A 27,266-nucleotide genomic window follows, 5' to 3' on the forward strand; every position below is an offset into this window, starting at 1 on the left:
ATCTAGAGCAAAAAGGACCAATAATTACTTCCTCGACATAATTTTAACTAATGTTATAAGAAAGTTATAATATGATTTTTTAAAAGAGTGAGAGGTTTTCCTACGTAATATTTGGTTGAGAAAATAAGAAGAAAATGCCATCATATTTTTGAAAACATCGTAATATTGATACTATAATAAGTACTAGATTGACCAAATATGCAAATCAAATGGTAAAGAATGCACGAGAAAAAGAAAGATGACATATAGTTTATCCATTATCTATTTCTGAATTCCAAGACATATACATTCTTAGTTGTTTTGTAGTTAATCTAAATGGAAAATGGAGTTTACCCGATAATATATTTCACAATAACATTTTAATTTTTTCAGAGCAATTGACAACCTCCCCGTTGTAGTCAAACTATTATCCTTGGACTCATCTAGGGAACCTGTAAATAAAGGTAGATGTGAGCTTTCTACACTGACTCAGGGTCACTAACAGAGACTTATCTATAGGTAGATGTAAGCTTCCCAGACTAACCCGGGATCACTAGTAGAGACTTGAGGTAACCGAATAGAAAGAATACAATAAAACAAGGCTTTTGCTGAAATTAGCTCACCCGGTGAGGTTATGGATAGATGATAAATCAATCAACGTCTCTAATTTTGACAAGAGTGAGCTTACAGGCCAAGGGGATATTTGAAGACTTTGGCGCCTCCCATGACGCTAGCTAGTATGATAACCCATTACCCATAAGACTCGACGAGAAGCCTAACTAAGTATTTATGTCGTATCTAAAGTATAGGTATGATTTTGAAACAATGGTATATGTAAATAAAGAAAAGTATCCAGCACGTTAGAAAATATTAGAACAAGAACTCATGTGGACCTTCTTGGGAGTTACAATGTGGCCAAAGGGAACCTAGTTGGGTGATTTGGGTTGATATCTGCGGTCTTTGATTACTGTAGCAACACGAGAATTTGATAGATACTGAGACACAGGAATAGAGAAACAACAAGAACGCCTCAAACCGTCTCCTGCCTCAAGATTCTCATCTATCCTTGTCTTTCTGTGGGCTTTCGCCTGCTCTCATCTCCAATTAGCGACTCTCCGAAGGTAACCTCCCCCCTCACCTGGCCGCTTGTTGTCGGTTTCGGCGGATTTGGGCATGTGGGTATCTCGTATCTGACCTTGAAACCGATTTTTTCCAATTAAATTTGGCATTTTGGCTTCTGGGTTTGCTTTCCCCGTCTTTTTGTGAATTGGGTCTCCGCCGGAACTCAAATCTGGTCGATTTTATGATTTGGGATTTGATCTTTTGTGGGTTTTTCTAATTCTTGAGGGGGATTGAAATGGGTGGATTGATGCTTTTGGATTGTATCTTGCTGCATGTTTTGTATTTGGTCTATCCGCGCAGAGTCGACAAAGATGTTGCTATAGGGGAATGGAATACTTGGTATATAGATTCTTCTTTGAAAGTACACATATTCTTGAGATGTTGGAGGATTTTGTTACTCCATCTTTTTTCTTCCACTGGTAGAAGCCACATTCATGGGGGCAATAAGTTTTATATTGCGAATACACTGGTGGGATAAAATTGTTTGGATAAAAAAGTGGGAAACTTCCTAATTGCTGTGAGGTATGTGCAAGAATTTTACTTGAAACGCATGTGGTATCAGGTGATGACTGATTATGCTAAGAGAATTTGTTCGAGAAAATTGTTCTCTGCACTGTTTTCCTGAAGGAACAATAGGTTAAGCATCTAGGAACTCTTACCCTGAGTTACCTGATAGTGATTGGGAACCATAAAATTAATTGCACACAAATTATAGAGTTTAAAATGGTGATGCAGAACAAAGGCATGCCCAATGTATGATAAACAACCGATTTTATTTTATGCCTGATTTTGGATTAGATCCCAACCAATGCTTTATGACCAAGAATCTGCTGAAATCTTTATTGTCTTTCATGTTATATGGATATGAAATTTACGATCCAGAGAATGGCTTAGAACTATAGTGATGGTCACCTGGTGTCCCTTTTCTAGATAAGTTCTTTTCAACTTTCCAAGCTCGCCTTATGCACCAAATTTTACATGGAAAAGTTTTCGATTGTCACCTTTTTCGGTAGCACCATAGGCTGTCCAAATGACCGAATTTCTCTCTCTAGAAAAAAATCAGTTTAAAATTCAAATTAAAGCAAGATTATTAAATATAGGTTGTATAGTACATGTGTTGTTTAAACGGAGTGAAATATAAATATGGTGGTTTTACTGATAGATAGTACTTGTGCAGTAGTAAGCCATAGAGGTCTCCTGTGACCTGCAAACGGTATTGGTCTAGGTGTTGCTGGCATGCTTTATGCTGCCATGATGTGTGTCTTCACATGATGCATGTCTTTACTACATAAACCCTTGGTTCCAATTAGGTGACAGAAATTTTTTGGTTATGTTTACTAGTTGGGGTTAAGACTTAAGACTACAGGTCTCTTAAACTGGCATAATGATGTTATAAGAATGATGCAATGGCTAGTAATGCTTGTTAAGTTTCAGAACATCAATGTTGAAAATGATTTTTCCTTTATATCTTGTGCTTCGGAATTACCACTTGGGTTTTCTTATTCTTGTAGATGTGTCATTGCTTACCAATATTGGTTGATTGCATTCTTCAACTTTTGATGATCTTGTGAACTCATATATGTATAATGTATAATGTAAGCTTTCATCAATGGAGCTGATAAAATACAATTACCTTTTCTTTTTTTTCTGCTCACTACCATAGTATTTGACTATTTTAGTCTAGTTGTGGTATGCCTTAGGTTTCACGAATCTATTTTTCCTATAGCTAGATCCTTTACAGCCACATCTGATTTTCTTTTCTTATACTATTATGGGTTAGTTGTTTAGACTTACCTCTTTGACGCATCCATTCTTATAAAAACTGTCTGGCTGTCTGCATATACAGGTATTGATTTTATCCATGAATGATGAAAGCATATGTGCTGTCCTTTATAGTATGTCAGAAATTGATTAAGGTACCACCATAGCAAAAATATACGAACATAAATATCATGGCTCGAAAAGGAGGTCAACATAGGAATGGTCTCAACCGCACAATACCAAATCAAAAAAGTACACCTTCGAGAGAACCAGATAAAGAAAAGTCAAAGGCATGTGAAAGAAAGGTGACCGATAGAGAACCTTTAGATTCATATGATAAATGCAGGTCAGACAGTCTCTCTGGAGAGAGCATAAATGATGCCACAAAAAGCGGTCTGAGAGACAGGCACCCATCTGGCAATTCTTCTTGCAAAGAGAAGTTGGGCAACAAAGGCTTAAATTCCTCACAATCAGTGGATATTTCATGTAAAATAGGAGATTTTGTAGAGAGTGATTTGTTATCAGATGTTCCTAAAACAGGAGAGGCTGAGAAACTCTTTCCCTGCAATCAGAATCAAGACAAATCAGAAAGTCAAACATCAGAAGCTGCACCAGCAGAAAATCTGATGGACAAGACTGGGTTCTCAGAAGCAGTGGCTGGTTGGTGTTCAAGATCCTTCTTTCCATATGTGGTGAAAGAAGCTAATAGATGGGCCGAACGACTGAGACCTTATCTCACAAGTTCCACAGTTTTTATACAAAAGGGACATGCTTATGTCCGCAACAAATTTGAGCATGCTTGTCCTGTTCTTTGGACATGGATATTGTGCACTGGAAAATTGATGCTGCTTTTATCAATGTTTTGGCTGGACTGCAGTATTAGAGGTCTTGATTCTTTGCTACGGTTGGGTACAACATCCTTTTTTACAGTACTTTGGTGCAGCATCCTATCATTCATGGGAATGATTGGACTGAAAAAAATGCTCATTCTCACGGTTTGTTCAACTACGCATTTCTTTTAGTTTGTTTCATATTGCTGATAATGTTAATTTTCCCTGAATGTTCAAGAAGATCTTGATATGGATGCTTAATGATGCATTGAAATAATATTTGTCTCTCTTATTTTAGCAACAATTGTCATTTTACTTTATATTGATATGGATATATTGAGACACTTGTATTTTCCTAGTATCCATGTACAATGCTTACATCAACAAAAAATTGACTTTTCAATTATAATTCTTCTATTGGTCCATTCTCTCTTTGTTTCCCTTTCTGAAAAGGCTGATCAATTTTGTCATATTTTGTCTTTCTTTCTCTTTCTTTTATATTTTAAAACTTATCTTCTGTACTTTTGTTTCAATATAATGGTATACTATTTACCTTGAGCAGTTCTCTCATCTGTCTGAAAGAACATATCTTTTAGGTCATTTTAAATTAATCATACTTGCCCTTTCATTATTACCTTATGTTATGAGGAAACTTTGATACAGTTCTTCTGGTGGGAGACTACAATATCAAATGTGGTGGGCTGAAGCCTGAAAATGAATGTATCGTAGGCTTGTAGCTATTGTTTCTCAGATCTGAGTTTTGATCAAATATTTCACCACATGATGTAGACAAACAACTAGATTCATGAGGATGAGAACTGTGAAAGACCTATGATATATACTTTTCTTTTTAGCGCCAGTGCTCTTTGCAGATATTCTAAAGCAAAGAGAATATAGTAGAAGTTATTAGTAGAAAAGAAGAGAAGTACACTAACCCATCTAAACTTCATTTATTTCCATTAAAACTGGATACATTTCCATAAGGCCCTAATCTACAAAGGATTGTTCATGGTTATGTTTCATCCTATGATAGCGGAAGAACTAAGAACCATCACTTTTATGTTCCTCTTAATTGTCGGTTGTCATATGAAACACTAAAAACAGTCTTGTAATACCTTGTGGCTGGATTTATCTTAACGTGAGAAATTACCTGATCCAAACATCAAAATAACTAATCAAGGTCGAAACTTGTATTATTTTTGTTTACTTAGATTTTTTTTTTTTTGGTATTGTTTTGTGGTTGTACTACATTTCCTTATAAATTTTCAATGGCTTCAATTTGTTCTACAAGATTTATCGACTTTTTTTGTCATTTATTTATGAATTTTTCTAACATCATACAACTATCATCTCACAGGACTTCTCTTTTCGAACTTAATTTGCCATGAGTTATTATGTTTATCTTTTTTCAATCCTTCTATATTTCCTTTGTCCTGTGAATTATATGCTGAATTCTTCTTTTGCTACCTTTGCAATAAGAACTTCTTGCTGACTAATTTTCCATTTTATCAGGTAATTGCAGCTTCTGCAGGTGCTTTCGTAGGTCTTGGACTTGCAATTATAGTGACTTCTATTTCTGCAATTGTAATTTTGTGGCTGTATGGAAGCTTCTGGATTACAGGCCTTGTCATCTTTCTAGGAGGTTCTTATTTTACAGCTTTAAGTAGATTTTATGAAGGTTGATATCCTGCTAACTTAAGAATTGAAAATTTGGAATATGACAAGTTTTTCTCTAAAATGCAGGCACTTCCTTTTTCTTGAACCATGAAAGAGTTGCTCTTCTCGTGACCACAATATATTCTGTGTACTGTGCAAAAGGCTATGTAGGATGGCTTGGCATAGTTTTGGGACTCAACTTGTCTTTCATTTCCACTGATGTCCTAATACACTTCCTAAGAAACATAAATGAGCAGAAATCTAATCACCCTCCAGAGCATCCTGAGCGAGAAGCTTTTCATTTTTCACCAGCAGGCGATGCCTTTCAGTCTGGATATGGAAGTTCAGTTGATCGAAGCAGTGGTGATCCTTCAACAAGTGGAGCTGAGAAAGAAGTGACATCTGAAGATGAAGTTGTTCGACTGCTAAATTGTACTGATCACTATTCAGCTTTAGGTTTGCGTCGTTATGACAACATAGATGTTTCGTTACTTAAGAAGGAGTACAGAAAGAAGGTATAATTCAAATATCTTTATCATTTTGTTTCCAAACAATTATGCATGCTGCTGACATTATCATACCTTTTTAATGAGGTAATTATAGTTGGAACTTGTTTGTTAGGCAATGCTTGTTCATCCTGATAAGAATATGGGCAATGAGAAAGCTGCTGAAGCATTTAAGAAGCTTCAAAATGCATATGAGGTAGGCATTCAGGAACCTTTGCTTTGTCCTTACTTTTAATAAAATGAAAAATTAAATATTTTTATATTATGTCTTATTATGATTTGAATTTCAATATCCAGGTCCTTCTAGATTCTTTGAAACGAAAGACATATGATGATGAACTGAGGAGAGAAGAGCTATTAAACTACTTTCGGAGGTTTCAGAGTGCTCCACAAAAGGTCTCTATACTTAATTTTTTTTGTCAATCGTCATTTCTTTTTTAAACTGAATTTATCACACTTGATTCCACATGAATCTGATTTGAAGTCAATGAAGTGTTCTCTGAGGAGATGAATATTCACCATGTCATATGGAATGTTCAAAATACAACAAGGATCTAACTTTATTTCTTGACAAAGAATTCTGTTGTATTCCACTTACCATTTCAGTTATTAGTTCACAATCATAGTGGCAATAGAGAACAACACAATAATTCTTGTTCTTTTCACCCTTATCTGCATCGATGTGGTTGTTAGCAGCTAGCTAAAAGAGTACCCCTCTGTCCTCAATTGTCAGGATTTCTTGTCCTTGTTGCTTGTTTAGAAACAAAATTGTTAGTCTTCACGAGTTCTTTTTTCTCTGGCAGAAGAAGGGAAGACATGGTATTTTTAGATCTGGATTCAGCCAATCTGAAGTTGATGATGAGGGTCCTCATGGAGAATCAAGAAGAATAGCCTGCAAGAGATGCAGCGACTTCCATCTCTGGACCTCCACAGAGAGATCCAAATCCCGAGCTAGATGGTGTCAGGTTACATTTAATCTTCTCTCTTGGCAATATGTTGTGTTATCACAATATCAGGAACAAAATTACAAAACTTTGGTCATCAACTAACTGTTGAACTTTCCTGATTGCAGGATTGCAAAGATTTTCATCAAGCTAAAGATGGTGATGGATGGGTCGAACAGTCTTTCCAACCCCTTTTGTTTGGGTTGTTGCAGAAGGTATTTGTGTTTACCATCCAGATTCCTTGATTTTAAAGTAATGTAACCAATTGTGCATTTTGATCACCTCTTATGCCTTGCTGTCACGATATTCCGAGTATGATGTTTTTGTTGATAAGAAATTGTATTTTACTGTTAACCTGTACATGTTTTACTGATGTTATTTGTGCAGATGGATCTGCCATGTGCATATGTCTGTGCAGGAAGCAGGATATATGATGTCACTGAATGGTTCATATGTCAGGTAGATACTCAAATTTACTTATAACAATTCTTAAGCTTGGACTGTGATCTTATGTCTTTGATAACTGCATAATAAGCATGTTTTTCAGTTGTCGTATTAATGTATCTTGTCACAACAATAGGAGGATAGCCACACGTTCTGCTTTCTCCAAGTAGGGGTGATGGATTATGGATGGATTTGAAAATTATACATATCTAAGCATATGCTTATATTCAATAAAACTATGGACTGATGGAGAGGGAGATGGAGGGAAAGAACAAAGAAGCTTGTTGTACTAGTAAGAAAGGTAGATAAAAGACAGATCTACATCAATAGTAATCTTTTCAGTCTTACGCATTGTATATTTGAGACTTCAACCAAGCATGATGTGTAGTTGAGCTATGAATAGTTGAATACAGTTGGAAGATTCTCTCTTAACAACTAGAATGAAGTACCTTAATGCAATTCATGCTTATTTGGCTGGGATGAAGATTTGTTACTAAGTATCTAACTGGTTTAGTATATGCACAACGGACAAGTTAATTGAACTATGGAGGTCTCATAGTTGAGGTTATAGGTAAGGTTTCGAAACTTGGTTTTGGGATTGGGATCGACCATTAAAAAAATGATACGTATCGATCGTATTAGCTGTATCGGTCGTATTAGCCGCTAGTATCGAATTGAGCTATTTTTAATTACGTAAAATTTTAGATATTATTTCAAATACAAAAAAAATTTCTAATAATTTATAAAAATAATAGAAAAATAAGAAGATAAAAATTAGTCACATGTGAAGCTTAAAAACTAAAAAAAAGAACCCACTCAAAACTATAATAAATTTTGACTTGAATTTGACATATTTTATACTTGTAAATAAAATAAAAAAATTATTCGAGTTCACCAAAGTATGGACTAGCTAGAGGGGCTCACAAGACCGGTTGCTAAATGAGTTCAGTGAAGTGTGAGAGTAGGAGGAGAGTGCATGTGAGAGATAAAGGATAAAAACTAAAAATTTGAAAAGAAGGCAATTGATGATATTAATTACTAATGTCTCATAGGTTAAATACATTTTAGATTAGACTTAAATTTTAGAAAAATTTCGTTTCAACTGCTATTGCTGATTTCGGCCGATACCAAACCAAAACCAGGTTTTCCAACCGATTTAACTCAGGATCGGCTTATTTTGGGATCCATAGTTATAGGACAATAATTCGATGCTATGAAGCACAGATACGAATATGGGATAGGAATTTTGATATGTACGATTACAAGGATATGACAAATTCTCAAAAACAGGATATAATACGGCTAGGATACGATAATAAATAAATAATATAAAAAATTATATCATAATGACAACCTATACATGTGTATGCTCAAAAAGAAATTTATATTCTAATGACAACTTAAATATAACATTGCATTCAATATTTTAATATATCTATTATCTATATAAGCATTTAACAGTAAAAACGAGAGCAATAGGTATCAAAGACAATTAGACAAATAATACATCAACATTCTAATTTAACTTATAACTGGTTTTTCTTCTCTGAAATAAAACAAAGAATTCTACTAATCATACTACATTCCACAACAATTTAACATTTAAGACGATGAATCTACATCATCAAATTAAATATAAGTAACTAAGCTAGGAATCTAAAACAACAGATCTAGAAACAAATTTTTGTAACCATAACTTTTAAAACAATCATGTAATAATAAGTAAGCAAGTCTATCTTAAAAAAACTGTGCCTCTATAAGGAACTTGAATAAGAATAACTTATAAGAGAATATCATAATTAATTAAACTGTAAATAAGACAGAAAAAAAATCTAGAGAAGAAAATCTGCACAATTTCAGAGAAAAAAAATTCAGAAAACAAGAGAGAGAAAAACTAAGAAACGAAACTGAAAACAGAATTTGAGAAGGGGAACGTGGAAGAAATCAGATGAAGAAAATTCAGAGAAGAAACTGAGAATAAATTGAGGAAAAAAAGAGAGAATTAGAGGGAGAAGAAAATACCGGTGTAAGAGAGAGAGAGAGAAAGATCGTTGGTGTCAAGTGCTGAGAGAATGGTATTGTCATCAGTTGGTTCGTCGAAAGAGGGAGAACGACATTATTGTCGTGGTCGAGAGAGAGGGGGAGTGGTGTCGTCGTGGTCGTTGAGAGAGAAAGGGGGAGAAGGGGGAGTAAGTTAATAGCTTAACGGGTTTATAAAATTAAAAACGCCAAATTATCCAAATAAACCCAAAATTTATCCCCAACATATCCAGCTGTATCCACCCCGTATCCAAATAAAATTTAATTATTTTAATTCAGAATATTCCGAAAACGTATCGGATACGGATACTTTCCCTATTTTGCAGTATCCATGCTTCCAGGTTCGATGTGCATAGGATATTAAACAATATTTTCTTTTTAATATTCCTTAATACTTTCTTTTTAATTTTCCATTTCATCTCAGTAAGGATTTGAAGGCTCAATTGTCCTGCTTGCAAGTTGTAGCAAATCCAAAGCACAGTAGCACACTATAGTACTATTCTGTGAGGTACCCAATATTCATGGTTATTTGACACTAGGCTATAAAAGAAGCTAATTATAAATTTATAACTAGATATGTTGCCTTTGATGAGTCAATAACGATTCATAGGTAGAATGAGCCATTTAGAGGATGTAAACCGGCCTAGAGGATTGGTTAGTAAGTCATGAAAATAGGTAAATGGGTAGGTCTGAAGAACAAATTGGAAGATGTTGGTGAAGTTCAATATATATAAAAGTAAAAGTGTAAAACTTAGGGTTGTTTACATTATGAGTTGGTAAGTCTTATTATATTACTCCTTCCCCAAGAATTTTTTTGCACCATCAAAAGGTAGGAAAATGAAAGACTTTATATACTTTTATATTTATTCGGTTGCAATTTTTATAATGAATGGGATATAAAGGTGTTGTACAAACTATCATGGAATCAAACTTATGAGTATATTATGCAACTGTAGCAGAATAATTGAATGACAGATATGACATAAAATGTGTGCATCTGAAAGACCACTTTGTTTATGCCAAGTGGATTGACTCACAGACCTTTGATGGAGAAGTATAAGGAAAAAAATATTTGCATGCATTATTTATTGATTTTGGAAAAAAAAAACCCAACTATTTGGTTCTTAAGCGATTAATATGGTGGATTCAAGAGAAGAAAGGAGTGCCTAATAGATATGATTTTCTCAAAGATATATATGATGGAGCTACTACTGATTTCAGGTAATTTGAGAGGGGTGCTTTTACTATAACTATAAGATTGCACCATTATTCGCTATTAGGTCTCTACTTGTTTGCATTAGTTATAGATGAACTAATTGAAGATATTAAATATGCATTCATGTATGATATTTGCTGATGGTACCTTACAGATTAATACTATAGAAGTATGGAGAAGTTTAGAATCTAAAGGGTTTAAGGAAAAACCAATAAAGTCTAAGATCAAGCATATGGAAAGCAATTTTAGCAAATTAAGACATCAAAATGGAGAAGGAATCATTTTTGATAGACCAGAAGGTCCAGAAGTATCTACAAAGGAGAATATTGGTTACTCTAGAAATTAGACCCATAGTTCAACATCAAGCGGATGTTGAGCATGTTGCTTGTATAATTAGAGCAGAATGGTTAAAAGAGAAGTGTGGAACCATCGTATACCCCTTAAGTTGAAAGATAAGTTTTATAAGGGTTATAATACCAGCAATTATTTGTGGATCATAATGCTGTACAACTCAAAGACATGTTTGAAGGTTTATTGTTGCTGAGATGTTAGGCAGTTGGGATTAAAGGATTGATTGTTATTATATTGGCTTGGAAATTGGAACTATTAAGTAGAGGGAGCTTTGAATGTTAGATCAGAGGCCTGACATATTTGATGTAATTGTGAAGAGATGATTACAGACTGTGTTGGATCATTTGTTACAGTATGAACCCTTCGGTATGTTTAGCAAGGAGCAGTTCTACATCTTTTCGAGAGGAAGTGGGCTCCCCAATTAGATTCCAATTTGATTCATCAAAAATACAGGAAATGAAATGAAAAGGATGCGAGGATGAGAAGCACTGCTCCATTTAAATAAATTAGCATATAACATCTTGCCGCTATTGTTTTATTCGAGAGTCAAAATGGAGAATTAAGATGTGATCCTTTTATTTGCTGCTTAAGAAGAATGATAATGGATAGAGACTACAAGCTTTCATATTAATCCTATTTTGTAGTATGATCTCTATATGTGCACCAGATTTCCTAAATAATATCTTATTAGCTTGACATAGGCATTGACTTTTGGAATAAGTTGATGTATGAGCAATAAGCTCTTCAGTACCTACTCCTTGTTGTTGATGTGCCATAAAAGCAAAAAGGCAAAAATGACAAAATTAACCCTGCAAAGCTAATTAAAATTCTTGTTAAGCCAGAGAGACATGAGTGCAGCTCTCTTATGCCTACGAGAATAAACGTGACGAATAGTAGTGTTCACACTAGGATGTCCAGATGCTTATTACATATTGATCTAGATTGATTAAAGACTATGTTATGGGATCTAACCAAAAACTGATTTTCAAATTATATGCAATGTCTAAGTACATCATACCAAACCCTCCCTAATTTTTTTGTATTAAGCATGTAAACAATACAATAGAGTGAAAAATATGTAGAATTAACAACCCTAGTATTAGCAATTAGTATGATAGCATGCAATAATTGATTCTAGCAACTTTTTATCCGAAAGAATTCACCTTCCAAAATTACTATGACAGATTCTTGAGAAATATCTTAAACAGAACTAATATTTGTTTCTTGTGCTCTGAGTTTATGAAATACTGCTCTTGCTATGATCAATCTGAAAGAATCAGATAATATATGACACATGGATATGTACAATTTCTGTCACCATAAATTTTGAAGCATCTCTGACCAATAGATTATATCGTACTTATTTCCTTCATTTTGTTCCAGGGAATGAGATGCCCAGCTAACACACACAAGCCAAGCTTCCATGTAAACACCAGTCTAACAAAACAGAGCAATTCAAAGGGGAGCAGCTCAGCTCAGAGAGGCAGTGGAATGCCGAACGCTAACATCGACGAGGCAATGACAGAGGAAGAATTCTTCGAGTGGTTGCAGAACGCAATGCAATCAGGGATGTTCGAAGCAGAGAGCCCTTCTCCCAGCAATGGCAGCTGCTCCAAGAGTGGCACCGGTTCGAAGAAAAAGAAGAAAGGGAAGAAACAATGGTAATGTGAGCAGGAAGGATGTGTACTTGCACATGGGAGTTGAATAAGAGAAAAATTGTAAGGTTGCAAAATTTGTAAGGACTTGATCTTGCAGTGATAGTGGTTAAGTTCTTCGTAAATTTTTTTTCAACCTCTCAGCACTATTGGTGATACAAGTCAAGCTAGTCACAGATTTATCCTCAGGTTATATGTCAGATAATTACAGATTGATCCCCAGATTATATAGCTGCCGGAGAACAACAAATTTTAACATTTTCCCAGCTACTTGGATATATGCTTCAGTTGAATGTTCAACTCTACTCAGGTTGTTTTGTAACTAACTATGTGGTGTCTAAATTCAGGAACCTCATGATGAGTAATTCTGCGGGAATTGTTCTGAAAAAAAAGACAAAAAATGCTGTATGGCTTTAGCTGCTCTCCTCGACAGATGTTCTTTTGGGGGGGGTTTAATTGCACAGGGGGGCACGGGTTGCAACTTCTGCAAGCTTGTCGCCATGAAGGGGGCTGGAAGTAACGACAGAGACAGAGAGAGATGTTTTCTAATTTAGAAAATTAAAAAAATAAATAAAAAGACGAGAGAGAATAAGTTTGTTATAAGCTTGTCATATCCGTTCCTTAAGAGTTAAGATTGCCTGTTGATGTAATCAAATAATTTTTATTATATCAATATTAATTTACTAATGTATATATATATATATATATTTCTCTCTCTTTTCTTCTATCTAATATTTTATATTTACCAATAAATTTTAATTATTATTTTATATTTTAAAAGGGAACTATTTTAACCAATTATTATTTCAATTATTTTCTTCCTCTCTCTCCTCTCTTCATATATCGTATTTTAATTATTTATCAAAGTATCTCATAAATTTATTGTTCTTTTGTGTCACATTATGTATAATATTATACTGTTGTTATATTGGTTTACAACCAAACGTTATAATAGCATAAATAGGTTATAAGTTTTTTTATACAAATTAAAAAAATAAATATAATTAAATTAGTATAAAAGTTATTCCATATCATCTCTAACATTTGAATCCATGATATAGTTAAGGGGCAAAATTATAATTTAGTCTTGAAAAAGAAAAATTTATAAATCACACTATATTTTAATTATTTTGTTATTCATACTATACTAGGTCTTTTAAGTATTATGTAGCATAATCCTATCTTTTTTCTATAATATTTATTTGATATCCTGGGTTAACATAAACGATACTAGCAAAAAAAATATTCTATTTTAATATATCAATAAGATACCCAAATTACTGCAATCTATTTTATCGTCTTATTTTCTTTGATAAGAAGAAGAGGAAGAAAAGAAAGGAAGGTGGCAGACTAGGAGAAGTGGATAGAGAGAAGATGATAAAGAATAGAGAGATGAGAGTATTTTAAAATAATATTAGTTAATTAAAATAATAGACTATCAAATAAATATATATAAAAATAATTTATGAATTATAAAATAGATAATAGCTGAGTTGGGATTTATAAACTTACTTAAAAAAAGAAAAAAAAATTCAGAGTGAAGAGGTTTTGGGATATTCTCACAGGTGGTGACCCGAATCACAACTCTCTGCCTTATCTCGTATATTTTGGCTCTCACCTCCTCTTTCCCCTCAAGCAAGTAGAGGTGAGTCCCTCTCCCTCCCCCCATGGTTTCCTCCTCTTCTTCCTCTTTCACTCACAATCTTCCACGAGCCCTCTTTCCCCAATGTCCTCGCACGCAGAGAGAAACCACTCGAAGGTTGCTCTTCTTCTCCTGTGGGTTCTTTTCCCAGAAGGAGCTTGACAGGGGAAGGCTGGTGGTCGCCGGAGCAAAGAAGAGAAAGGATAAGCCCGACTCGCATAGCTTTGTCGCGAAGCCGGATGAGGCTACCGGGCCCTTCCCAGAATCCGTTCTGCTAAAAAAGGTGAGGTTTTGGAGAGACCCAAGTCGACTTTTCCTGTTTGTCCATTTCGGTCGGTGATGGGGGGTTTTAATTTTCTTTTACTGTGTAATAATTTGATTACTTTAGCCATAAAGCTATCTATTTTGTGCTGTCCTTCCTCTCTTGGTTGCTTATTTTGGGTAAATACATTCTTCTTATTTGCAATATATAGTGTTAGTGTGCTTGAGAACTTTGGAGGTCGGATGAATGGATAGGAGTATGTGGTAGAATTTTGGGTTGATTTGATTTGCTTTTGTTTTCAGAAAAGTGTTAAAGAAGATGGTCAAGATTTACCTGAATTTGCAGATGCTGAAGAAGGTCGGGAAACTTCATTTGTCCCATGTTTTGATAGTGAATATTCATCAGTTCTATAAGACTGCATATAATAGGATTCTTTTTCTTTTTTGGTGATGTGCAGAAAAGCTTTTTGAATTTCTCAGCCTTCAGCTAGAGAGTGATTTAGATGTTGAAAGAAGTAAGTTTGTAAACATCCTTTTTTCTATTTTGTGTGCTTTAGTTATCAGTTGTCTTATGTGATTATAATCTTTGCAACATAATGTTTAAAGTAATAGTGTAGTTATTTCTCCTTTGTAGAAGATCATCTTTAAGATTTAACATGATTTTGCTGTAGTTTCTATCTGACATAATCTACTTGCTGTTATTTTTTTATTTAAAGTTTATAGCATTACATTTACTGGTAGAGTACAAAAGATAGGCAGGAGATCTTGACTATGAGTCTCATCAGGCCCACTTTATCAATTAAATTTAAAAAGAAAAACGTTCCACCTATTTAAGTCAAGACCATTTCTTATGCCTATCAAAAACATCTCATGCTTACGTGAGTAGTTGCAAAGTAGTCGTGAAGGTGGCAATTGCAATAACCCTTTGTTGTAACGAGAGATGCAGCTGGACAGTACAGGAAAGTATGAGAAAAAAAAAAAGCTCAGACAAGGCTTGAGTTATAAAAAGAAAATACAGATAAAAAACAAAGTTGGCTAATGATGATACCAAAGTTTGAAATTTGAAACGATGTTCTATGCCATATAGGTTATATCATATGGTTCCTTTTCATATAACCAACTTGACATTGTTTTAGCAACTCAGGCTCCTTAAAGAGTAGTAGAAACCAATTTCATATGTAAAGCACATCCAAGTATCTAACCACCTCGTATTAGCACCTCTCCTGCAAAATTGTACTCATTCCAAATACGGACTAGCCGATAGAGTTTCAATGCTTTATTTAACTGCTTACCAACTGATGGAGAACATCTAGTCTCTTCCACTTATTGCTCTATATAGTTTGCATCTGTTCCAGATTAATGATACATTTTAACAGAAATAGAATAGATATAAACAGAGGAAAGCCATAATGGTAGATGTCCTTAGTAATCACGCTCTCTTTTAGATATTATAATAGAATTTAAGCAAATGTCCGCCATCTTATCTCCACTTATAATCTTGATGGAGCATCCATCTGGCAGTTTTTTTTTTTTACTTTTTTCTCCAATTTTAATCAGCATCAATTTTCATCTGGATTTGGTCATTTGTACTGCTGTTGTATGGGCAGTTTTAGTAGTTAATGCTTATTGTCACTAGAAGATTCTTCTATTGATGATAATATTTAGGTTAAACTGATTCTTTCATGTTAATTCTCCATGCTGTTTGTGACCTTTCAATCATTCTGTGGTCTCATTGCTTGTACTAATTTATTTGGCAGTGCGCCACTATGAAGTGGTTTATTTAATTCATGAAGACAGAGTGGATGAGGTTGAAAGTGTCGTCACAAAAGTACAAGGTGCATCTCTTCAACAACTTTGTTCTCTTAACAATTTTAGTTTTTAAATTATTTGTATTCTGAAATAACCTTCCTTGGGGTGATAGGTACCTAAAGTGTTCCTTTTATACCTACTTATCATATATGTGGTGGCATTTTCAGAATAGCGTAGTACTAAAGGTTATTTTAATTCTTTTTCCTCTTTACATAGAATATGCTACACTAGCAAAATGAGTTCCTCTCTTTTCTATCTTCTGTTTCAAGATTATTTACCTTGCTCTTACTTATTATCCACAAAAATAGATGGTTTAACCTATGTGTTCACCTGCATGCTCCATTCATTAACCAAAAAGTACAATCTTTTGGAGGAGTGAGTTTTTCTATAGCATGTGGTCTTCGTTCATCTATGGTTTTATGTCATGGACAATTCATGCTTAGCCTGATCTCTTTGTCCAACTATCTATACATATCTGATATTATGTCTTGCCTCTCTGTCTGCAGATTTTGTTAGAGAGAAGAAAGGTAGAATTTGGAGGCTAAATGACTGGGGACTTCGGAGACTTGCATACAAAATCAAGAAAGCAACGCATGCCAACTACATTTTGATGAACTTTGAGCTTGAAGCAAAATTTATCAATGACTTCAAGAGCTTGCTAGACAAGGACGAAAGGATTATTAGACATCTTGTGATGAAACAAGATAAGGCCATCACGGAGGACTGCCCTCCTCCGCCGGAGTTCCACAGTGTACTAGCCCAGCAGGAAATGATCGATGAAGAAGGTGATGATGATGATGCTGTTGGTGTCGATGAGGATTGGGACGACGAGGCCGAGTTAGAAATGGCTGGTTATGATGACGCTAATGCTGGTGATGATGGTGATGGAGCTAATATTATTATTGTTGATGAATATGATAGTGAAGATAGTGTTACCAGAAGCGGAAGAACTATAAAAGCTGAGAAGGTAGCAAGGTAGATCAGAGAACTGGTTTTCTCTCCCTTTTTGGTGGCCTTCCCTTGCTCCAAGTTTCAAGTTTAAATCAGAGGACCAAATATATGATGTAGCTCTAGAAAAGTCTTAGTATGATTGGAATGCACTTTCTTGCTTAGAAAATTAGTAGTTACTTTGCTTGCCAACTTAGTCTCTACTTGCTAGGAAAGATCAGCTACCACATGGGGGTGTTTACATTGCCGCATTTCTCAAGTCTTTTTTTTTTTTGTTCCGTATCCCAATTGAATCGATGTCACTGGATTCGAATCCAAGAATACTCCTATAACATGAGCTCTTTTAATTAACTGAGCATTATCCCGTTGGCTTTTTAAGTATCTTATGTTATCAAGTAATCGTTAGCTTATACAACAGCATGCACACAGGAACTAGGCAAAGTATCAATAATTGTTAATATGAATATAATGATTTGCCATATACTGTTCTCCTGCTGTTTATATTCACTCTTGGAATAAATCTTCCATGAATATCACAATTTAGTTTCTTTTTTCTTTTTCTTTTTTCCTTTTTTATGTCGAGCTTTGGTAATGAATTTGGTGAATGCAAGGTCTGGATGCTTACATTAGTTCCAATTGTTACTGAAAAGGGCACAGATATGTGGCTAAATATTGAGTAGTATCCATCTAGCAATTGCAAAGATTGCAGAACAGTTATAAGAGGGAAAACCGTCAGTCAGGCAATAACAGCAGCATTGGACATATATAGCATCAGAAAAATAAGAGTACTGATCTTGATGGTAATAAATTGCATCTCTGAAAATTAAAGACTGACGACCTGATATTTACAATGATGCAGACATTCATGAAGTCCAGAATTATACCCACAAAGGTGTCAGACCAAATACATCCTGACCCTTTGAACGAATGAATTTTTAAGACCTCAAGTCAGACCAAAGCACTCAAGTGATAACTGGGTTAAATTCGATCGAATTGGTTATCACCCAAAAGAGGAGAAGATCTCTACGGCTTCAAGATCCACTGTACCCCAGTATTTCTCCAGGATCTCTACGCTCTTGTCAGAAATCTTAGAGTTGTAATGACCCTGCAGGCTCTCGATCTTATCTAATCCATCACATTCGATGATCATCTGAGCATAGATGTTTACTGCCGCCTCAGATCTACCTGATTCTTTCTCGGCCTCACCAGCCTTGAGAACATTTGCAAGACCGTCGAGGCAGAGAGTCACAACTCTTGGCTCTGGGCGGCTCAGGAGAGCACACATCGCTTTGATGCACCCGTGGTTCACCAAAACGCTGCAGAATGGAAGAAAAGGAAAAGGAATTCTCTTTAGCAAGATAGCCTGTCAGGAAGCCTTCTGTGCAGGGAAAAAAAAAGTATTATTTTAGTTATAGCCTAACTGAAAGTGTGTGGGAAGAAGGGGGCTCTGACTGATGATGCTCTAAGCAATCATAATATATCAAGAACAGAACAAGAGATTTGGTCATGAAATGAAAGGTCTGTAATAAATGTTCTAAAAGGTTCAAATATACATAATTTTCTGGCTTCTGAACCAGATATTTGAGCAGCTAGACTGCAACTAGAAAGTCTTAAGATTTGCTTGGTGATTAGTAGAGGCCCATGAGAAGTTCATAAACAGATCAGTGTAGCTACTCTTTCAGAAGTTAATAAACAGGAATGATTAGAGTGGGGAGAATTATACCGGATCTGATCACGAGAACCTCCGGTCATAGCATTTGATAGAGCCCATGCAGCCTCTTTCTTGATGTCAAATTCTGCATTCTCTAACAGCTGAACCAGAGGATGGATGATATTTGCATCAATGACAGCCTGAACATTGTATGCATGTCAGAAGTTACTCGTTCTGCTAAATTCTAATTAGCAGCTAGAAATGAAATAAAGCTTCAATTATTAGGACAAGTAATATGCAGCTATGCCACAGGAAAAGAATTAAGTAATCAAACAGTGGGCATTATGTTGTAAACAATGGTTGTTGCAAGTGCGTGTTACCTGAATCTGGTCTTTATTCCCGGCTGTGATGTTTGAAATAATCCAGCATGCGTGCCTTTTTATGACTTTCTTGTTCTGCCGTGTAAGAAGTTGAAACAAGTAAGGAAGTGCCCCGTTGTCTATTACTACCTGTCGACATACCACACATACAGATTCACTTTGAGAGTATAAAACTACTCGGAATAATAGAAAACACATCAGCATCAGTTTCATTGGCAAATAGACTAAAAGCCGGCTAAGTTCAAAAGGTGGCAGATAAGCTTCTTGAAGAGAATAGTGGGCTTGTCCTACTGCTAGACTACATCCAAATGCCATATTAGCCAAGTCCAAGGAGAGCTATCTGGCAAACTGATTCTTTCACTTATCTCTTTGCAACAAAAGGTATTACTATTCTCCTTTTGAAACCGAGTACATCTTTCTAAACTAAGAGAGTTCCACCAGTTTCCCAGTTTCCCTTGAAATTAATTAGTGAACGCTAGCCCCTATGCATGAATACAGAGAGGGAAATTCTGTTTACACACACACAGAAAAAAAAATTGTGGACAGATGATCGTGGTTAGAAAAACTAAAAAGACACTGAAGAGTAGTTAATTTCTTGACTTGGAATTATTAGTGACAGCCAATTACTGAATTAGCATACAAGGGAGCAAGCATCTAGCCTGGAAAAGAAGCAGGCATTCAAGAAACAGGCTCATCAACAGGTCATGACTCCCAACTAATCAAGAAATTACAACTAGAAAGAGAATGACCACCATCTGGCTTGAAAAGATTCTTGTATTTTGCAGATCGTAATCAATACATTTCTTAAAAGATTCAAAGAGAGATGCATAGAAGGTTATACTTGTCCATTCTGTACCAGAAACAATTACATTAATGAAATCTAGAATATAGGCATAAAGCAGAGTCAGGAAGAATTGATGAGGGTAAAAATAACACCAACATGCTATATCAATATGATACAAATGGTACTCCATAGATGGAAAGTTAATCTGATATTTTGAAACTATGGCTGACAATCTAGGTCATTGTTCACGAACAGATCATGTTCAGCTCGATATGTTACTTGAGATCGACTTGCTCATTTAATAAATGAGACAAATATGAGCGAGGCTTAGTTTGCTCTTGTTCAGCTTGATAGAGCTCAAATATATATACAATATAGATGTATCCAGATATATACACACATGTGTATGTGTGTTTGTACACACCTGTATCCTCTTAATTTTGCCATTCAAAATCTAACAGTTGAAAATTGATTACTGGTTAATATAAATTCTATCCAAAAGATTGGGATTTAATGTTTGAATTTTTTAATCTCATACAATGTAGATGAGCTAGTCGAGATAAAGCTCTAAACATGATTAACTTAGCTCCCCAAGCTAAATGAGTCAAACATGAGTTAGCTCGAATTCTTTTACAACCGAGCATAAGCTAGGATTTCAGCTTATTTTCCAGCATAACTTGTGTTGGAGTCCAATAAATTTACTTCCAAGCGAACACGAGCAAGACCCAGCTAGCTCATGTTCTGCTTGCTGACAACCCTGGTTGTCACTGTAGTGTACGTAGATAAATGAAATCTCTGCAGCTAGAGTGATCATCTAAATTCAATAGAATGTTCTCTTACATGTTTAAATTACAAACCTGAGTTTGAGTATCATCTCCCGTAACGATATTTCCCAGTGTCTTAAGAGCAGGTATACAAATTGTCTCTGATGGATGACTGAGAAACGCAATCTTCATCAGAGGTAAAGGTTATCTAAAGAGGTACATATAAAATAGAAAAAGGTAGTAGTTAACTCTTACAGTAAAAGCTTAAGAAGTATTGGACAGACACCAGACTCGATGATAGCTTGGATTATTTCATTTGATCCATCAGAAAGGTAGGATATTGACCAGCAGGCATCTACTAAAACTTCCTCATCACTTAATTGTATAAGAAAACAAAGTACCGGGAGTGCCGCTCTAATCTGAGACAACATCAAGGCAAGACACTTATTAGGTGTTGATTGAGAAAAGGCATTTGTATTATTGTTTCAGAGATAATAGTTACACTATAATCAAAAACTTGTACCTGTCCAACTAGTATAGGTGTTGTCCCACGGCACAAATTAGAAAGCGTCCATGTAGCATTCCTGAGCATTGACATTTTTGCATGGCCATTCAACTGAGCAAGTAGTGGGATGAGGGCACCATGTTGAAGAACCATATCTCTACAACTCGGTGATTCACCTGCAATATTTCCTAGGGCCCAGATGGCCTGTTTAAAGGATAAATATTAAATACCAATTATCCTACATGACAGAAGGAATATTTTCAAATAATAAGAAGCAATTGGAAATAGCAAGCATGCAATAAAGACAATTAACCTGTTCTCGAACATCATCGCATGGAGAACTAAGGAGTTCTACTAACACAGAAATAGCACCTTGCTCAATGATAAGGTTGGTATGCTCCGAAGTCCCACAAGCTATATTTGTCAATATCCATGCTGCCTCAAACTGCAGAAGATTGGGAGGCAATATGATATACCATGTCAATTGCAAGTTGAGTATATCAGCTAAGAACTGAACCGATGAACTATACCTGCAGTTCTGGCATATCATATCTTGAGAGGAATTTCACAAACCATGGGACAACTCCTGCCTTGATGACCTCTTCAATAGGGGGAGGGCTTGTCACTACAAGCACACAATATTTATCAAATAAAGAGCCCCCAGATGTCCCGTCAAATAGCGATCATGCTTTCTCAAGAATTTACAGAACATACCAATTGATAGAAGTTTTCTGAATTCTGTAGTCGCTTCCAACTGCACTTGAGGATCGCCATAGCATACCCGTTGGACAATAGCGGGAAGATTTTTCAACTGCAGAGAACATATCAATGATATGGATCAGTAAGAATTGTCAATTGTTCAAGGTCGAAGTTTTATCAAGTCACTTATGATATTATTCTCAAAATTAGTGTTAAATCCTCTGATGTCTGAATCCACCTGTCGAACTAAACCTTCTTACAGTTTCTCTCTTTTTCTGTTTTTCTTTTTCTTTGTTGACTAAAATGATGGCAAATTCCCTATTGATTCCTCTGCAAAAACAATCCTGGCCTATTTATAAAGAAAATTAATCTTCGGTCAAGAGGTTCCTAAAATTTCTAGTTTCATTTGCCAACCAGTACACGGCCCTATTGATTTCCCTACATACATATTTTCCAATAAACTCAACCCCGAAAAGGGAAAACATATATAAGATCCTCAATCCTTCAAATAGAGGTTGACATCCTAAAAGAATCCGTGAAAAGAACTACCTTTGCGGACATCCAAGCCACAACAGATTTGCCACAAGTAGAATAAAATTATGAACGTAATTGTAAACCTTTTGTAACATCTGATCCATGATGCCCCAGCAGCCCTCCCACATCATCAAGAACCCAAGAAATAAAATTTTCACCTAGGAATTCAAGATTTCATACTAGATTTGCTGGAAGAATAGAAACAGCCATAAGCCTTTTTCTCATTCAAGAGTGAACTGCGACATGCTTATCGCACGCAATACATAACGATATGACACAAGAAAGTTAAGGAAAGCTAATCACAATGAAATATATCAAAAACACGCAGATCAAGAAACGAATCCCGTCGCAGAGGAATACACGAGGGAATAGTCCGAACCTTCCCGTCGACCGAGACAAGAAGGGAGGTAACGTTGTCGAGCGACGCGGCGGCAAAGGCGGGCAACTCGCGCCGCTTCTTGAGGAGGTTTTCCTCGCGCCTGCTCTTGCGGATGATGACGAGGTTTTCCTCCCGCCGACGCCGAGCCTGATCGGGGTCGACGCCGGTCTTGTACGCCTTCTTCCGTACCTCCGTCCGCGCCGGCGAACGAAGAGGCATTGCCGACGAGATCGAGAGCGAGAAGGTGCGATCTCTCTATCTCTAATCTTACGAATTCTTGAGCAAGTTTGAACTCCAAAGTTTCTATTTTTTTTGTCTCTCCTTTTAGTTGGACGATAAGGGCATTACCGTAATTGTGTACCATCGTTTACCGCACAATTGCCGCCAAAATGGGAGTTCGTAGCAAGGACGTGATAACTGATACCTCGTTTATGAAAATAAAAACGGATTAATTTTTTCACCCAAATTTAAGAGAGAAAAGAAAAATTAGTATAATACTCATATGTACATTGTAATAGTCTTAATAATCTTAGATAAAAAAATAAGATAGAAGAGATTGCAAGTGCATTTTATTTTAAATTTAAAGAATAAGTAAATCTAATGGAAGATGAACAGAATTTCTGATATTTAATATTTTTTATTGTTGAAAAAGATTTTAATAACAATTTTTTTAAAGAGATAGTATTTTACTCTATTTACTTTTAACTTAAGCATTAATCTTTCATACAGTAGTTTGTCGATTAAGACTTATATGTTCATTGTACACATTGGCAATTTTATTATTTTTCTTTTGTTAACAGAAATTAATAATTGTAAATGTACTGGAGTTTATATAATTGGGCTAAGAGGGTAAAGTATAATTTCTCTTTTAAATATTTTTTAATAATTTCTCTGTTAAACTTTTGATAGAAAAGTTATGTTATTGAAGAAGGCAGAAGCATAATTGGAAACAGAGGGATGGGGGTGGTACGGAATAAAGAACAGAGGAGGAGGGAAAGGGAGAGGATTACAAAGTGAGGAGAGAGGAGAAGGCCTCGAAATAGGAGTGAGGAAATATAAGGATCTCTGAGAGAGACGTGAATCCAAGTGTAGATCAAATCCTTCCAAGGCAACGAACAGAGGAGGCGAAATAGCTTGTTGATATTGCCTCTCCTTCTAAAACGTAGTCATATTATAAAAAAGAGAATAAAGTCATCCTTGGTAGCAATGTTCTTGGTAATATTTGAAGTATTTGATAGAAGTGAATAATTAATAATCATGTTTAGTATATAAAAAAAACTGAAAATCGTTACTCTCTCTATTCAAATTAGGTAGTGGGAGAAGCCAAAATCAGAGAACTTATATGGTTTTGGAAATCTGTTCTTTGATCCATTTTAGTGAGAGATTTTTAAAAAATTGATCACTTTTCTAGTACTTCCTATCAACTAAACACACCTAAACAGTAGTGAATAAATATATATACTTGTAATTTTAAGGGGAAGAAGAGATATTTGGTCCCATTTTGAGACAAGCCCATCAGTGCTATTCTCCTTCGTCAGTGTAAGTTGTAAGTTGGATAGATATTTGACTCTAGACTCCTCATCTGTACAGGATTCCCTACTTCAACCTCTGTTTCTAGATTCCAATGAGACACTAAAACTTGGCTGGAAAACCCTTTGGGATGGCTGGATTGTTGTTATCTGGAGGCTGCGTATTGCCTCGAAATTGAAAGGTTTCTTTTTGGAAAGTTCATTGGAAAAGGTTTCCTTATAATGCTAGACTCCATGAACTCTAGCTAGCTCCTTAGCCCTGACTCTGACTGTCCTCTCTGCCAAGAGAAGAGGAGTTTAATCTCCTCTTTGGGTGCCGGAGGGCAGTGGAGTTTTAGGATCTCATTGAACAAGATACATCGGCCAACTTCCTATGCAGACCCTCTTGACGGGATGAAGAATGGATAGACGAAGGAGAAGCTATTTGTTCTTCTAAACCATCATTTTTTTATCAAGTTGGAAAAAGAAAAGTTTAATTACATGTGAATTAATGTATGTAACACTTAATGTAATTAATGTAATTGTGATTCGTATTTATATTTTTATTATTTATAAATCGAACCTTCTGATTTAGATAATGTGTGCAGAATACACTTTGGATTAGATTTGAATTAACACCGTCAAAATATTCCCGTTAAGTAAAAATATTTTATTTTTAAAATAACTAAAATGTTCTTAATATGATTTGATTAACGGTATTTTTATAATTTTATTAGTTTAGTTAACTTAACTTAGAGATTTTGTTAAGTTAGCTAACCAATCCAACGATAAAATATTTTCTACACGTATTCGCTAATTTATGAATAGTAAAAATATAAGGTATAAACTATAATTTAAAAGATAGGAATTTTTCTTTTTTTTAAATGAAAAGAAAAATTAAACAAACAACTAACAAAGGTATGTCTTAATGTAATCATCATATTATCTCCAACATGCATGAAATACTAATAATAACACACAAGGAGTCAAGGACACAACTCATTTCACAAATCCTTCTTTAGATCACAATTAACCCTACTTTAGATCTCTCTAGAACTTAAAAAGCTCTTGATGTATCCCATGCATATATCTTGATGACATGGGTTGGAAGTGCACCATGCATCCATCCCTTGACCATCATGGCCGCTGCATCCCCATCGCTTAGCCATTCCTTCCACAACCCGTCACTGTCGGCGAGCATCAGATACTTGTCCCTCCTGGTCAACCTGGTTGATTCAAACCCTAATGCCTTCCCTATCTCCCCCTGCACATAGTTAGCCATCTCATAGTTGCTGCACTCTTTCCCTTCAATGCGGCAAGCATCCACCTCCTTTAAGAACTCCACTCTATAGCAAGGAGATGGGTTGAGGAGAAAGAAGAGAGGATCCAGGCACTTGAGGCCGCTCGCCGTCGTGCCGTAGAACATCCCGACGCGCGTCTCCAACGCCACCGGCACGATCGCCCGCCTCAGCTCCGCGAACAGCGGGCTGAACCGGAGGAGGTACGGCTCGCGGCATGTCGTGCCTTCGGGGCAGACTACGAGATCGCCGTCCTGGAGGAGTGCCTCCATCTTCTGCTTGTCTACCTCTCTATCCCTTGTCAGCCGTATGGTTCTTATCGGAGAGAGCATCTCGGAGAGTCGGCTTACGCTGTACGTAGCGGCGGCTACGTTGCGGCGGGTGACCGCGGAGATGTAGATTGGGTCGAGGAGGGTGCGGTGGTTGCAGACGTAGAGTTGGCCGGTGGGCGCCGTGGAGGGAGAGGAGGGGATGATGAATCTTGAAGGCATGCCGATGAAGGCTAGGATGGGGATGGAGAGGCTGTGGGGGAGAGAGAGGAAGACGGCGGCGCGGGCGACGGCGAGGGGGAGGCCGAGAGGAAGCCAGAGGAACATGGCGAGCGTGGAGGAGGGCGTCGGTCTGAAGGCCACTCTACCATCATGGAATATTAGTGGCTTAGGGTATTTTGATCTTGGTAGGGGTTGCCATTTCCTTCTCTCCTCTTCACTTACCAAGTATACTTCCTGTACAAAGAGAAGCAGCTACACTAAGAAATCACAACAACAACAACAACAACAACAAGAGAGAAATGGATGATATATTGATAGAGATAATTTGAAAAATGCCTACCTTGCAACGAGAGAAGAGAGTGTGAAGAGAGTTGGCATAGCCTCCAATGCCAAAGAGTACTACCCCATCTTTCAACACCTCTTCTTTCCCCAACAACTCCTCCTCCATTGCCAGTACCTTGCTCATCTCCTCCTCCTCCTCCTCCTCCTTCATCAACCCAGTGTAGTAACCTCCAGTCTCCTTCAACTCCCTCCCTATCACCACCTCCACCTCCAGGTACTCCTTCAAGAACCCCTCCACCATCACCCTTGGCATCCTACTAATACACACCCTCCTCCCAGTGCTCCTCCGCAACACCTCAAAACCCTCCAACCCCACATCCTCCAACAAGTACTTTGGCAAGACTGACCTCCCTAGCCTGAACCCCTCCTTCTTTAGCCCGCAAAAGCTTACCATGGTCATGACCCTGACCCCTACCTCATGGCTATCACAACACAACAAGGGGTAGAGGAGCAAGAGAAGGAGACCCCTTAAAAATATACCTCCCTCTAAGGCTACAAGCATGAAGTATGGGAAAGAGGAAGAGGACCTCAGCAGGCCTCCATCAACATCACACACCACTACTTTCCCAGCAGCTGAGAGCTTCTCCAAAGAAGGGTGCTTTTGTAATGTCTCATGGGATGATGCATTGAGGATCCTCAACCTCCCTTGGATGTACTTGTAGAAGAATATGAAGGAAGCGGAGAGGACTTTGGAGAACATCTCTCTCTCTCTCTCTCTATCTCTATAATTTGTCCCGAATGTTCTATTTCAGTAAAAAGAATGGCAA

The 27,266-nt window shown here is 36.4% G+C and overlaps 4 protein-coding genes across 5 annotated transcripts; 2 read left to right on the forward strand and 2 right to left on the reverse strand.

The window, feature by feature from the left end:
- The first annotated feature begins 911 nt into the window (after positions 1–911).
- On the forward strand, positions 912–12,797 carry LOC140770261 (uncharacterized). 2 transcript variants are annotated; one of them, XM_073111358.1, is made up of 10 exons: positions 912–1,154; positions 2,948–3,857; positions 5,205–5,334; positions 5,436–5,863; positions 5,970–6,050; positions 6,152–6,250; positions 6,658–6,819; positions 6,927–7,013; positions 7,186–7,257; positions 12,233–12,797. In XM_073111358.1, the coding sequence occupies exons 2-10, from the start codon at positions 3,054–3,056 to the stop codon at positions 12,512–12,514; spliced, it is 2,145 nt and encodes a 714-aa protein (XP_072967459.1). In that variant the 5' UTR covers positions 912–1,154; positions 2,948–3,053; the 3' UTR covers positions 12,515–12,797. The 2 variants fall into 2 exon arrangements, with proteins under 2 accessions (XP_072967459.1, XP_072967458.1); XM_073111357.1 differs by having other exon boundaries at positions 912–1,100.
- Positions 12,798–14,122: 1,325 nt separating this feature from the next.
- Positions 14,123–17,356, forward strand: LOC140771053 (protein REGULATOR OF FATTY ACID COMPOSITION 3, chloroplastic). Its single transcript, XM_073112421.1, has 5 exons — positions 14,123–14,429; positions 14,711–14,765; positions 14,866–14,922; positions 16,165–16,242; positions 16,723–17,356. The coding sequence occupies exons 1-5, from the start codon at positions 14,172–14,174 to the stop codon at positions 17,193–17,195; spliced, it is 921 nt and encodes a 306-aa protein (XP_072968522.1). The 5' UTR covers positions 14,123–14,171; the 3' UTR covers positions 17,196–17,356.
- A 470-nt stretch (positions 17,357–17,826) lies between these two features.
- LOC140771052 (importin subunit alpha-4-like) lies at positions 17,827–23,102 on the reverse strand. The gene is made up of 10 exons (XM_073112420.1): positions 22,861–23,102; positions 21,963–22,059; positions 21,779–21,873; positions 21,562–21,693; positions 21,267–21,452; positions 20,999–21,162; positions 20,837–20,915; positions 19,196–19,324; positions 18,888–19,015; positions 17,827–18,480 (listed from the first exon to the last, which is right to left on the reverse strand). Exons 1-10 carry the CDS (start codon positions 23,077–23,079, stop codon positions 18,165–18,167), a joined length of 1,545 nt encoding a protein of 514 aa, XP_072968521.1. The 5' UTR covers positions 23,080–23,102; the 3' UTR covers positions 17,827–18,164.
- A 2,271-nt stretch (positions 23,103–25,373) lies between these two features.
- Positions 25,374–27,199, reverse strand: LOC140769857 (probable glycerol-3-phosphate acyltransferase 3). Its single transcript, XM_073110742.1, has 2 exons — positions 26,498–27,199; positions 25,374–26,391 (listed from the first exon to the last, which is right to left on the reverse strand). The coding sequence occupies exons 1-2, from the start codon at positions 27,197–27,199 to the stop codon at positions 25,426–25,428; spliced, it is 1,668 nt and encodes a 555-aa protein (XP_072966843.1). The 3' UTR covers positions 25,374–25,425.
- Between the last annotated feature and the right edge of the window lie 67 nt (positions 27,200–27,266).

Source organism: Typha angustifolia, chromosome 11, assembly GCF_048772165.1.
Source record: "Typha angustifolia cultivar Huaian chromosome 11, ASM4877216v1, whole genome shotgun sequence".
Classification (NCBI taxonomy): Eukaryota; Viridiplantae; Streptophyta; class Magnoliopsida; order Poales; family Typhaceae; genus Typha; species Typha angustifolia.

Bases quoted from the DNA above. Each gene is read 5' to 3' on its own strand.
- LOC140770261 (XM_073111358.1), top strand. From the start codon at position 3,054: ATGGCTCGAAAAGGAGGTCAACATAGGAATGGTCTCAACCGCACAATA. The intron at 3,858-5,204 runs GTTTGTTCAACT...CCATTTTATCAG, and splicing joins AAAAAATGCTCATTCTCACG to GTAATTGCAGCTTCTGCAGG. The intron at 6,820-6,926 runs GTTACATTTAAT...TCCTGATTGCAG, and splicing joins CCCGAGCTAGATGGTGTCAG to GATTGCAAAGATTTTCATCA.
- LOC140771053 (XM_073112421.1), top strand. From the start codon at position 14,172: ATGGTTTCCTCCTCTTCTTCCTCTTTCACTCACAATCTTCCACGAGCC. The intron at 14,430-14,710 runs GTGAGGTTTTGG...TTTTGTTTTCAG, and splicing joins AATCCGTTCTGCTAAAAAAG to AAAAGTGTTAAAGAAGATGG. The intron at 14,923-16,164 runs GTAAGTTTGTAA...TTTATTTGGCAG, and splicing joins TGATTTAGATGTTGAAAGAA to TGCGCCACTATGAAGTGGTT.
- LOC140771052 (XM_073112420.1), bottom strand. From the start codon at position 23,079: ATGCCTCTTCGTTCGCCGGCGCGGACGGAGGTACGGAAGAAGGCGTAC. The intron at 21,694-21,778 runs GTATAGTTCATC...AATCTTCTGCAG, and splicing joins ATGATATGCCAGAACTGCAG to TTTGAGGCAGCATGGATATT. The intron at 19,016-19,195 runs GTAACACGCACT...TACAATGTTCAG, and splicing joins GGAATAAAGACCAGATTCAG to GCTGTCATTGATGCAAATAT.
- LOC140769857 (XM_073110742.1), bottom strand. From the start codon at position 27,199: ATGTTCTCCAAAGTCCTCTCCGCTTCCTTCATATTCTTCTACAAGTAC. The intron at 26,392-26,497 runs GTAGGCATTTTT...CTCTTTGTACAG, and splicing joins CTCTCTTCTCTCGTTGCAAG to GAAGTATACTTGGTAAGTGA.